This window comes from Nyctereutes procyonoides, unplaced genomic scaffold (genome assembly GCF_905146905.1).
Source record: "Nyctereutes procyonoides isolate TBG_1078 unplaced genomic scaffold, NYPRO_anot_genome, whole genome shotgun sequence".
Lineage (NCBI taxonomy): Eukaryota > Metazoa > Chordata > Mammalia > Carnivora > Canidae > Nyctereutes > Nyctereutes procyonoides.
In genome coordinates this window covers 4738284-4752029 of record NW_026575160.1, presented here as the reverse complement: position 1 = coordinate 4752029, position 13746 = coordinate 4738284, and the positions used below count along the sequence as shown (strand labels likewise).

The 13746-nt window shown below is 42.9% G+C and overlaps 1 protein-coding gene across 1 annotated transcript in view; it reads left to right on the top strand.

The window, feature by feature from the left end:
• Positions 1-260: 260 nt before the first annotated feature.
• The window catches only part of CRPPA (CDP-L-ribitol pyrophosphorylase A), a 297138-nt gene continuing 283652 nt past the window's right edge, over positions 261-13746 (top strand). Inside the window, exons 1-2 of the mRNA XM_055314505.1 lie at positions 261-299; positions 351-826. Of these exons, the coding sequence (XP_055170480.1) occupies positions 261-299; positions 351-826 (515 nt within the window). The remainder of the gene's footprint in view (positions 300-350; positions 827-13746) is intronic.

Sequence of the window (13746 nt, the reverse complement as noted above, 5' to 3'; positions counted from 1 at the left end):
GGCCAGGCCATTCAACCCCAATCCCATCATAGGTGTCAGGTAGTTCCACTTAGCAGACAAATTTGAGATCCTGGCAGTTTACATATCAGGATTTTTTTTTGTAAGATGAGAGAGAAGAGAGAAGAGAGAAGAGAAGAGAGTGTGTCCATGCAGGGAGCCCGACGCGGGACTCGATCCCGGGTCTCCAGGATCGCGCCCCGGGCCAAAGGCGGGCGCTAAGCCGCTGCGGCACCCGGAGACGCCCCACACCCGGGGCTCTTATGACCTCTGCCCGTCCACCTGTCGAGCTTAGGCCAAGGGTAGACATGGAGGGGCACATCTCTGGGCCTCATCCCGTAACCTGAATCCAGAGGTTTAAGGGGAGCGGGAGTGGCGGGGGTCGCGGCCGCTCTGGCCTGCGCACAGCGGCGCTAAGCGCGGGGGCCGACGCTGCACCCGAGGCGACCGCCCGGGCCCGCCGGGAACCCAGGCCCGCGGGGGGCGCGGGGCTCGGTGCGGAGGCCGCGGACGCCGACGGAGGGGGCGCGGCTGCTCGAGCGCCCCCCGGGGCCCGGCCGCCGTCCGCCCTCCTCCGCCGCGGCCCGCCGCAGGGAGCCGGGCCTGCCGCGCCGCGCGCCGCCATGGAGCCCGGGCCCGCCGCCGCTCGGGGCCCCGGTTGGCGCGGCGCTGCCGCTCCCGCTCCCGCTGCCGCTGCCGCCGTGGCCGCCGTGGCCGCCGTGCTGCCGGCGGGGGGCAGCGGGGAGAGGATGGGCGTCCCCACCCCGAAGCAGTTCTGCCCCGTCCTGGAGAGGCCGCTCATCAGCTACACCCTGCAGGCCCTGGAGAGGTAACGCGGCGCCGGGCGCGCCCCCGGCCCCCCGCCCCGGCCCCCGCCCCGGCCCCCGCCCCGGCCCGGCCCGGCCCGGCCCGGCCCGCGACGCCTGCCCCGGAGCTGCGCTCGCGCTGGCGCCTCCGCGCGCACAGGCAGGCCCTCCGGGCTTGGGCTGCGTCCCGGCTGGAGGTCCGCTCCCCAGCAGCCCCGCGCGCGAGCCCCGGGAGCCCCCTCTGCCCCGGCCCGCGGCGGGGGGGGAGGGGAGGGGGGAGGGGGGAGGGGGGAGGGGGGAGGGGGAGCCCGGCCTCGGCAGCCCGGCCGGGGAGAGCACCGGGTGGGACTGCGGTTTGCACGGCGGCCCGAGCGCGGCCTAAGGACCTGTCCTTTCGGGCGTCTCCCCGCTGCAGCCGCGAGCGTGCGTGAGCTGCCCTGCGAGCCTTGGTTCACTGTGATCCATTCACTCATTAACACGAACCCTCCGTGGAGGACGGAAGTGCTCAGGGTGGGCCGTAATTCGAGCCTCTCAACGGGGGATCCTGGAGTTCCGGGTGTGAGATTCTGAAGTGAAAGCCCATCTGTGCTTGATCCTGTTAACAAAATGCACTGACTTGAAGGGGAAATGGAGGAGGAGTGTCGGATGGCAGAACGAGGGGAGCCTTAGTGGGGCGAAAACGGGGAGGGGGGGTATGTTGCTTATCTCACTCTGGCGCCCAGGAATAGGGCGGGGCGAGGCTGGAAGGGTAGAGGTAGGCCAGTAGCAGAGGTGTTGAAACCTCCTGAAGCCAGTGCGGTGGTGTGCTAGGATGCTAAACCTTGAAGTGAGCTTTTTCTCTCTCTCTCTCTCTCTCTTTTGTTTTTTAAAGATTTCATTCATTTATGATAGACATAGAGAGAGGGAGAGGGACAGGCAGGCTCCATGCGGGGAGTCCAACGTGGGACTCGATCCCTGGACTCCAGCATCGCGCCCCGGGCCAAAGGCAGGCGCTAAACCGCTGAGCCACCCAGGGACCGCCCCCCCCTTTTGTATCTCAAAAGAGATCCCTCTTTTAGCCTATCCTTTGCAGGTGGCTGTGATGAACACTAAGCTAATGAGTTGCTACCAATCGAAAAGAGGGTAGCTTATGATCTAGAAAAATCTTTTCCCTATTCCACCATGCTGGCACGCACCCCAGAAACCCAAGGGCCCACATCGGGCTATGGTTATCTTCCTGAATGTTGGCATTTGCAATAGGGAAGCACAAAGAGGCCTAATCACCCTTGATTCAAGTCATCAGGCCAGTGGTTCCATCTGAAACCCAAACAGTGAAACAGTTCCAGGTGCTTCTCCTATTCTGTAGTCTACTTTTTCTCTGGGTTTGCATCATGTAACTAGATTATTGAATCCTAGACCTTGTGGCAGTACAGCTAATTATGTAGGTAGCATTAAAGGGACACAATGGATTTTGGCCAGCAGACTGTAGCTGCTTAATTACCAGGTGTAGGGGAATAGACTCTCTTTTATATTTTTCTTTCCTATGAAGGAAATTAGCGTTATTAGTATGTTTGCATCTTCTGAGGGAGCCCCAGATAGGTGGTTACTGGAAAAATCTTTTAAAGTAATAATGTTCTGGAAAGGCCTTGTTTATGGAAAATGAAGAACACGTGTTTTCTATTAACAGCAGTGATACGATTCTAATTGTAACTACTTAAACCTCCATTTTGAAATACTTTGGGGCTCATTTTTGTCACCGTTACAATGCCTGAAGAACTTAAGGAATGCTACCAGCTGGTATGTATTTCAGGAAAACCTTGGAAACCTTGAGTTACCGGGGTTTAAGTGCGGGTGCTTCTGAGCCATTTGGTAAAGGAAGGGCATCCTCTTGACTGCTGATAGACTTCCTAGAGCATGGTGCAAAAAAGCCTAGGTTATTTGATCTTCCCTAATTATTCAAGTTCAAACAAGGAAAGGGAATGGAAGCATAAAATGTCTTGTTAAAATTTTACCTTTTAAAAATAAATAAATAAATAAATAAAATTTTACCTTTTACTATTTGGCAAAATTGCGCAGGCTTACCATTCACTAAGGGGAAGCACAACTCTGTGTCCCAAATCAGAAACGATATAATTGGTTGTCCCCACTGTCACTCATCTGGGTTATTTTAGGACTGTCAGCTCTCCTTGCCTCCTGAGAAGGGGAAGTATGGATTTGTGTAGAACTGATTTCAAAGCTCCTTTGTCCTTCATAAGTTAGGAGTTTCCTTTCTCAAGCTTTGGCCGTCTCACTAACACGTTGCTGTGAGTAATCTTTATTTCTTAACCTTGATTAAGGAAGGTAGTATTGAAAAATGATACTTAAGGTTTGATCTCCCTTGTGGAATTTCGAGCCGATATAAAACTATGGCATCCGAGAGATGTCGCCTCTGAAGCTGGGTCCACAATTCTTAAATTGGGATAGGGAAATGTAAAGAAATTTGCTAGTCTTGGTTTTGGTTAAACATGTGTTTCAATGGCATTATTTCCACTCTTGGATTCACCCACCCAAAGAGACTAGAAAATGTATAGCCACACAAGGAAAAAGGAACGTGAGAGGTGCTCGAGTAGATAAAAGATCGACGACAAAATGTTGGAGGAACAGCATAGTAGTAATCAATCAGACTAAACAGTCCTAAGAAACTGGGAACAGGTGTGAAGAAGCATGTTGGTTGAAGTCCCAGGATCTTGGAAAGGTTCAGGAATTAGAGGTACAAGATACTTCTGAAGGTGGGGTAGACAGCTGAAAAGAAAAGAAAAGAAAAAAAAAAAACAAAAAAAACTGAAACCTTCCAAAGAAGTACTTAAACTCCTAGATTGCTATCAGAACCCTGGAAGCTTATTCTCTGACTCAGCACAGCCAGTGGCTGATGGAGGTATTCATTCCGTGGCCGTAGGAAATTAGGAGCAAGTCCTCAGTGAGATCCTTAGCTTTTAAGGCAAATTCAGTTGTTTATTTTTATTTTTATTTATTTATTTATTTTTTACTTCTCCAACAACATGGTATCTTAGAGCACCAGTTCTTCAATCACTGAAAAGTTGGAGGGGACTTTCAGAGAATATATCTTGTGAATTGCCTGGGACGTCAGATTTTTATTTCTGATGAAATTGGAAAACTACTTTTTTGTTTTGCCGAGTGCTACTTGTGTGCCCCTGAAATTTCTTAATTATTGAAGAAATGAGATTTAGAAGAATCTCTGAACCCTCAGAACTCAGAAATTGGCTATGGTTCTATCTGGACAAATGGAGATTGACATCTATTCGTTGTATGTGCATGTATTTCTATTAACCATTGCAGCTGGTATGTTAGGATCTATGCAAATCAGCATAACTAAAGGGATCAAGGAATAAGGGCCTTTAAGAAGTTGACTTAAAAATATTTCTAGGATTTGGAAGTTTCCTTTTGACCTTGTTGAGGGAATTGAAATTTAAATTATTGAACCACAGATGATAACTTGAAGAGAACTTTTTTTTTTTGCTCCTATTATACTAATAAGGAACTGAGGTCAAGGGTCCTAATTCCTTATGTAAGTAACTATTGGTTTATGACCAGAGTTTCTAAAAGAATTACTGCTTTAAGAAAACTTAGGTGACAGTGGTGGTCAAGCATAAAGCCCTGACAGTTAAATTATAAAATATACTCAAAATTGATCGATTATTTTACGATCTAAAAAATGTATTCCCAGGTCTTACGCAGGAAGTAAAAATTCCTGCCAGGAATCTTATTTCTGGTTTCAAATAACTAAGGAAAAAAAGTGTTGCTAAGAGTGGTTACTTAACCTGGCACACCTGAATAACTGAAACGACAACTGCAAGAAAAGCAAGCTAGCGAGGCGGATAGGGCCATGCTTCTTCAGCTTCATGGTGGAGGTGGGCTGGGAGTGGGAGTCCCTCTGCTAATAAGTTTGAACAATGTCTGACACAGCCCTCTCTGTGGTTTGTGAAGGTTTTCATTCTCTGAGGTAGAGGACACTGCCCCAGATGACCCGTTCCTTGATACAGTTCAGTGCACATCAAAATCTTACCATACACTGACAGCTCGTATAAATCTTCTATAGGGAGGAAATGGGCTGTCTCACTAATAAAAAGCGTTCCAGATTTTTGATAGTAATGTATCTTGTTGTGTATTAACATGTTGGCCTTCTAATTGAGATTTAAGTCTTAGGTTGGTTATAAGGTGTGTTGGTCAACCTAAGTGTGTTAACATCAGATGAATTAGAAATCGTTTTTGTTGATTGTATGTGTTTGTCCTAAGGGAACTCTGATTTCTGTGGCTGAATTGGGTGACTTTCTTGCCACTTGGAAAATCAATGGAAATCCAGTTTTAGCAATGTAGACTCTATGGTGTGAGACTGTGTGGTTTTGTTTGGTTTAGACTGTTTTTTTTTTAATGGAGTCATAATTGACATTAGTTTCAGGTGTATAAAGTAATCTATATTTCTGTATATATTTTATTTTTTAAATCTTTCTTTTCCCATTATGATAAGTGTACTCTTTAATCTCCATCACCTATTTTACCCATTCCCCCACCTACTTCCCCTCAGGTAACCATCAGTTCTCTAAAATTAAGAGTCTGTTTTTTCGTTTGTGTCTCTTTTTCCTTTTGCTTGTTTTGTTTCTTAAATTATGAGTGAAATCATACTGTATTTTTAAATTGGATTATGTTTTGGGTGTTGAGTTTTTTAAGTTCTTTATATATTTTGGACACTAATTCTTTATCAGATAAGTCTTTTGCAGATATCTTCTCCCATTCTGTAGGTTGACATCTATTTATTTATTTAGGAAGAGGAGAGGTGGGGGAGAGAGAATATTAAGCAGGCTCCACATCCAGAACAGAGCCTGACTTAGGGCATGATCCCAGGACCCTGAGATCATAACCAAAGCCAAAATCAAGAGTCAGATGGTTAACTGATGGAGCTACTCAGGTGCCCTTTGACTTAGTTTTGTCAATTGTTTGTTTCATTGTGTGGAAACTTTTTATTTTGATGTACTCTCTCAGGAGACATAAATAGGAAAATGTTGCTATGGCCAATATCCAAGGGATGACTGCCTATACTTCCTTCAAGGATTTTTATGGTTTCAGGTCTCACATTGAAGTCTTTAATCTGTTTTGGGTTTATTTTGGAGTATGGTGAAAGGAAGTGGTTCAGTGTCATTCTTCAGCATGTGGCTGTCTAGTTTTCCCAACATCATTGGTTGAAGAGACTGTCCTTTGCTCCTTGTATATTCATTCCTCCTTTGTCAAAGATTAATTGACCATGTAATTGTGGGTTTATTATTTTTTTGTTCTATTTTATTGATGTGTATTTTTATGCTTCTACCATACTGTTTTTTTTTTAATTTTTATTTATTTACGATAGTCACAGAGAGAGAGAGAGAGAGAGAGAGGCAGAGACACAGGCAGAGGGAGAAGCAGGCTCCATGCCGGGAGCCCGATGTGGGATTCGATCCCGGGTCTCCAGGATCGTGCCCTGGGCCAAAGGCAGGCGCTAAACCGCTGCACCACCCAGGGATCCCTCTACCATACTGTTTTATTTTTTAAAATATTTTTTTTAAATTTCTGTACCCAACAGGGGGCTCAAACTTAAAACCCCAAGAATGAGAGTCACATGCTCTACCAATTGAGCCAGCCAAGTACTCTCATACTCTTTTAATTACTACCACTTTGTAACATAACTTGAAGTCTGGAGTTGTGATACCTCCAGTTTTGTTTTTCAAGATTGCATTGGCTCTTTGGGGTCTTTTTTGGCTCCATACAAATTTGAGATTGTTTGTTCTAGGTCTGTGAAAAATGCTGTTGGTATTTTGATAGAAATTGCATTCAATCTGTAGATGGCTTTGGGTAATAGAGACATTTTAACAATATTTGTTCTGCCAATCTATGAACACAGGAATGTCGGATTCCCATTTTTTTTTTGTGTTATCTTGAATTTGTTTAATCAGTATTTTTTCAGAGCATAGGTCTTTGACCTCTTTGTTTATTCCTAGATATTTTCTTGTTTTTGGTGCAGTTGTAGATGGGACTGTTTCATTTTCTGCTGCTTCGTTATTAGTGTATAGGAATACAACCTATTTCTGTACATTGATTTTTGTGTCCTTTGACTTTACCAAATTCATTTTTCAGTTCTAATAGATTTTTGGTGGAATCTTGAGTGTTTTTTGTATGTAATGTGTCATCTGCAAATAGTTTTACTACTTCCTTACCAATTTGGATGGATTTTTTTTTTCTTTAGTCCATTCACATTTAAGGTAAATACTGGTAGATGCATATTTATTACCATTTTGTTATTTGTTTTGTGGTTGTTACTATAGATTTTGATATTTTTCTTGCTATCTTTCATGGTTTGTTGGCTTTCATTGGTGATATACTTGGATCCCTTTCTCTTTTTTCTTTGCTTGCATCTTACCTCTTTTTGAATTGTACTTACCAGTAGGTTTGCGTATAACATCTGCATATAGCAGTCTAAATGAAGTGGTTGGTCACTTAAGTATAACTCCATTTTTTACTCCTTTTTTCCCATGTTGTAGGTATATAGTGCCATATCTTACATCCGTTTATGAATCCCTTGACTTACTATAGTAAATTATTTTTATTGCTTTTTTTTTTTTTTTTTAAACTTTCAGTCTTCCTTTCTACCTGGAGTCCCTTTTATTCCTTCCTGTAGGGCTGGTTTAGTTGTCATGAACTGCTTTAGTTTTTGTCTAAACTCTTTTATTATGAATGATAGACTTCTTAGATAGATGATTGTTGGTTGCAGATTTTTCCCTTCCCACTGAATATATCTTGCTACTTTCTTCTGGCCTGTGAAGTTTGTGCTGAAAAATCTCCTGATAGCCTTAAGGGATTTTCCTTAAGTGTAACTTTCTTCTTCTTCTTCTTTTTTTTAAAGGTAGGTAGGTAGGTAGATTGATTGATTAATTAATTAATTAATTATAGAGAGAGGCAGAGACACAGGAGGAGGGAGAAGCAGGCTCCATGCCGGGAGCCCGACGTGGGACTGGATCCCAGGACTCCAGGATTGCGCCCTGAGCCAAAGGCAGGCGCTAAACTGCTGAGCCATCCAGGGATCCCCGTAACTTTCTTTCTTAGCTGCTTTAAATTTTTTTTCTTTTGACTACTTTTTGCCATTTTAATTTCTGTATGTCTTGGTGTGTATCTCCTTGTGTTGAATTTTTTTGGTTGGACAAGGATCTCTGTGCCTCTTGGATCTGGATGTTTTTCAGAAAGGTAAGTTTTCAACTATTAGTTCTTTAAATTTTCTACCCCCTTATCTCTTTCTTCTGAGATCCCTATAATGCAGGTGTTATGCTTGGTGTTACTGAGTTCCCTAAGACTACTCTCTCTTTCTCTCTTTTTTTTTTTTTTTTTTAGAGGAGCTAAAATTTTATTTTATTTTATTTTTTTTTCTTTTTCTTTTTATTTTTTTTATAAATTAATTTTTATTGGTGTTCAATTTACCAACATACAGAATAACACCCAGTGCCCATCCCGTCAAGTGTCCCCCTCCGTGCCCGTGACCCATTCACCCCCACCCCCCGCCCTCCTCCCCTTCCACCACCCCTAGTTCATTTCCCAGAGTTAGAAGTCTTTATGTTCTGTGTCCCTTTCTGATATCTCCCACACATTTCTTCTCCCTTCCCTTATATTCCCCTTCACTATATTCTCAATCTGCATGATTCTCTTCTACTTTGCTCAGATTGGATATTTATGCCCCATTACTCTTCCAGGTTGTTCAGTAGTTTCTCTGTTTCATCTAGTCTATTTAGTCCAAGTGTATTTTTAATTTCTCTTTGTTCTTGATCTGATTGATTTTTTTTTTTAATCTCTAAGAGTCTCACTGATGTCCTCTACTACTTTCTCAAGGCCAGTGATTATCTTTACCATCATACTTTAAATTTTCTATCAGTTGTATTACTTCAGTCTGTTTTGGTGTAGTCTCTTGTTGGGGTTAGGTCCTGTTCTTAATTTGGGAAATGTTTCTCTGTACTACAGTAGCCTTATTACGAGGTCTTAGAGTGCCCTTCCATGCAGTGTCTCCTGTTACCCAGGTCCTGATGCTTCAGGGATTGTCTCCTAGGTGTGTTGGGTGTGCTCTGCTGTTGAGTCTTAGCCTCTTTTTCCTTCAGTTCCATTGTTGTCACATCGTTCTTTTTATCTACTGTCTCTGTCTGTTGTGGGCAGCAAGGTAGGCAGTGGTCTGCTTGAGAATTGAGAAATGCCCCTGCCACGGAGGGAACTGCAGTTCTGCAAAAGCGCAAGTTGAGAGTTGTGTTGGCGGGCTTTGCACTGGTGTTCTGGGGGAGGGGCTGCCATAGTGGTAGTGAAGTAAGAGTAACTGGGAAGGGCTGGATCTACTGAGTGGTGTGGGAGTGGCATGATGCGGTGGGGCTTCCTGCAAGCAATGTAGGAGTGTCTGCTTTGGCCAGTTCTCACAGGTGCCATTGTTGATGCTATGGGGTAAGGGAAGGCAATGGTACCTGCTGACTTCTTTGTTCTTGCAGGTGTATTCTCGTGATCCCTGTCTCTCTAGGCTGTGCTTGGAAGTGAGCAAACCACCCTGCCTTAGTTTACCCCCAGTATTTTTCAAACTGCTGGTTCTATAGTGCATCTGCGTGGGTTGTTGGTCCTGCTGTCTTTTAAAGGGCTGGGACTTCCTGGCTAAAGTCTTCTGGGCTCTCCCAGAGGGGCCCTGAGGATTTAAAAAATTCCAGGCTTGAAGTCCCACTGGTTTTAAGAACTCAAGAAATTTGGCTCCTCTCATATTGAGAGGCAAACAGTAAAGAGAGTGGTTCTCCTGATACATGAGCTGCTGGTATGAACATCTGTTTTCTGCCTTTCTCGGTGTCATCAGCTCCCTCGCCACCGCAGGTCACCGGGTCCCTTTTGCTCTCAGACTGCCTTTTGACCCTTCTTCCTTCACTGTGGCCTCTTCCCTACTTTTAGTTGTGGGGTTTGTTCTGCCAGTCTTCTAGTCATTTCATGGGTTTTTCACACTGATTGGGTAGTAATCTAGTTCTATTCGTGGGTAAGGTGAGCTTAGGGTCCTCCTACTCCACCATTTTCCCTGCTGATCAGTGTATACATTTAAGTGTATGAACTCATGGCTTTATTAGATTTTCTGACTTACTGGATTGTCTCTAATTTTTGCCTTTCTCGTGTACTTGTTCTGCTACTCTTTCTAAAAACCCCTGCAAATACTATTTAAACAAGATAGGATAGAAGTAAATACATAAATGTTAATGTAAATGAGCAATATTGATTGCTGGAATTGAGCTGAAAATTGGAATGGAGTAGTGAAGGCAGGAAGCTTTGACAGGAATTGATAGGTTTTAGTGATTAATTGGATGAAGGATTCAGAAAGAGGCACTTACAATGTTTATAGTTGAATGAGTGTTCAAATACATGAATTTGAGGTTAAAAAATTAGCTTAATGCTTCACTAAGGGTCAAATCTGAGTCAAGGGAAGCAGGCAATTGGCCTATATTCATTAAAAATAGGACTGTGTTTTGTGTAAGTCAGATGATTAGATATTTGTGTTAAATTCCCAGCAGGAAGAACCCCATCAGGCTCCTTCAAGAAGAGATTAGGACTGGTAGGTTGGATTTGACAACTGGGAATCCCTTATCGGTCATGATATGGAGACCTGACCTTGTGAGGGCAATTGGGAGCCGGCCCTTGCACATCAATTTAATACTTTGCTGCTAAAATACCAGAATGAGTATGGAGGGATGTAAATTTATTAATTCTGGCCACAGTACAACCCATAGGCCTAATCTCCACGAAGATTATCATGGCAATCGCCACAGCTGCCATTGACCCTTGGAGCCAAACTTCCGCAGCCTAGTAAGAGCCCTTTAGAGAGGGTAATAGGACCTGATTTTCTGTTTAAAAAGCATTTGTTTAAATCTTCTGTTTTCAACTGATCATATTAAGCTGCTCAAGCAGAATACTCTAAGTGATTTTTTACATCGTGGGGGGAAGATATGAGAAATTTTTCCTCATTGTCTATATGTGTAATAGAGCTTGAGGGTAGCCTTGTAATTGCCTATGGAATGTGGTGGGAAGGATATAGGAGATCTTGATAAAATGTGGCTACAGGAGTTTAGTGCCTCCTTGCCTTCAGCTAAGGAGGTCAACCAGATTCATTTATTCAGCAAATATTTGTTAAGTAGGCACTGCGTGAGGTAAAGATTTTCTCAGTCCCATGATTTTACATCATTAAACTTTAATACTGTAAAAGGCTCTTAATTCTATAACTAGAAAAGAATGTGAATAAATCCTTTAAAATATAAACAGTACTTAAAAAGGCTTGTAAGTGCTGGGAATACTCTTGGTTGCTGAACAAAATAGTGTAACGATGTTCTCTCATAAGAGTGGTCTAAATCCATGTATTCTAAAATTTTTCATTGTGACTTGTTTAAAAATGTTTAGCATGAGGACTCCATTAAACATGTACTTATATGCACACGTGGACATTTTTGAAAAAATTTCAAGAAGACCTATCCTTGCTACTTGTTATGGATTCTAACTTTACTGTTAAATTAATTTCTATTTCATTTACCCAGAAATGTTAATCTAAAAATCACTAAATTGACATGCTAATAGGCCTTGATCTACAGTGTGAGAAAGAAACAAGTTTAAGACACTTTGTTCTTTGGAGTCTTCTGTAACTTTTGAAAATAGTCAAAGGCCATGGGTATATATAATTATATCTATTTTTAACAGAATTTTTAAAATAGATTTTTTACTTATTTATTCAGAGAGAGAGAGAGAGAGAGAGAGTAGAGGCAGAGACACAGGCAAAGGGAGAAGCAGGGAGCCCGACGTGGGACTCGATCCTGGATCTCCCACTGGCGGTGCTAAACCACTGCACCATGGGGGCTGCCCTAGTTGTATCTATTTTGACTGGCTTTGTTTGGAACTTATTTTATAGCTCTTTGAAGGCATTCTAGTAAAATTGGGATTTATCTTTGGGAGTTCATTAATTCATTGACTCACTGTGCAGATATTTGAATAACTATTTAGTCTAGCAGTGTCTTGTCTTTTTCCCTCTTAATTATTCAATATTAATATTTAATTGAAAGTATTTGTTAAGGAAAAATAGCAACATGAGGTCTTGAAAAGTTACTTTTAAGCTATTTTTCTGGTAAAATACACTCTGAAAAGAGAAGAATAGATTAGGGTACTGGTTAAGCTCTTGACTATAGGGGGATCCCTGGGTGGCGCAGAGGTTTGGTGCCTGCCTTTGGCCCAGGGCGTGATCCTGGAGACCCGGGATCGAGTCCCACGTTGGGCTTCCGGTGCATGGAACCTGCTTCTCCCTCTGCCTGTGTCTCTGCCTCTCTCTCTCTCTCTCTCTCTCTCTCTGTGTGTGACTATCATAAATAAATAAAAATTAAAAAAAAACTCTTGACTATAGAAGAGTCCTCTCTACTGATTTAGTTGAGCATGTACTTAAAGTTTCTCAAAAAAAAGAAATCCAAAACTTTGGTATAATGTAATATCAACAAACTGAAGTATATTTGATCACTGTTAATAATTCTTCACACTCGGGATGCCTGGGTGGCTCAGTGATTGAACATCTGCCTTCAGCTCAGGGTATGATTCTGTGGTCCTGGGATCGAGTCCCACATTGGGCTCCCTGCATGGAGCCTGCTTCTCCCTCTGCCTCCCTCTGTGTCTTTCATGAATAAATAAATACAATCTTAAAAAAAAAATTCTTCACACTCAAATGAATCACAGGCCATTATGTCAAATATATTAAATGAATCCATGACTGGAGAAAAGGCTTAAACACTTAAACTAATAATTTATCCCTGTCTAATTATTTAAGTCTTCTCAATTCATGTATTCATTTAAGATATTAGCATATGGTCTGTGAGGTCAGGAATTATGCCAGTTTTGGTTCATTATTATATCACAAATGTCTAGCATACTGCCTGGAAAATATTAGATGTTTATTTTTGCTTGAATTATAAATTACAGGAAGCTTGACATTTTGACCACAAATGCAGCAGTATTATATGGTTCATCACTAGTAAGATAAATGAGGTTCTGGAGACACAGTGGATATGGACATGCTCCTCTTGCTTCTAGATTTTACCACATCTTTCTCAGAGACTTAGTACATTTGCAGAGGGTAACTATGTGTTTGAAAATCACATCCTTTCATTTTCTAAGTGTGATCTCATGGGCAGTTCATTGCTTCCATGTCAGCTATAAAGCACTGAAAATAGTGATGTCATACAATCTGATGGGAGATCTTGCAGGCAAGCATTAAATATGTGTCACCTAGCAAACCATCAATCTTCTTTGCTGTTAATAATGCTAATACTACTTGGTTTAGAATGTGCCAAGCTCTGAGGTATAGGCGTAGCCTTCTATGAGTTGGCAGCTTAGTGAGGGTGATAGAAAAGGAGGACCATGTAGTATGATGATAAGTCTGTAGCAATAAGAGAACTCTGCAAGTGCAGAATGGGGATGCTGCCCCTAGAATATCTAGTAAAGTTTCACGGGGTAAGCTGTATCTGAACCAACAACTGAGCAAGGAGGACTGTCTCCTACTTTCCCCCCTACCCAGGATAGATGATAGGTGGGTTGGGAAGCAGAGTAGCAGAAGTGAAGACCTGGGTGTGTGGGAAGATGCCCTCAGTAGAGTGAGAGTGGCGTGGAAGAACTTAAGTGGTCTAGGGACAAGTGGGCTTCGTCAGGTCTCGAAGCGCCCAGCTCAAGAACTAGCACGGGCTGACCTTAGGTTTGCGTGTGAGAAAAATCCTTCAGAAGTGGTGAGAATGGATTGTGCTGGAATACGATGAGAAGGAGACCAGCTAAGAGGATGGTGCAATAAATAATGGAGGAGATGAGTGCCTTGGTCACAGCTGTGTCAGTGAAGACAGAACCTTGGGAAGCTTGGCATTTAGGGGAC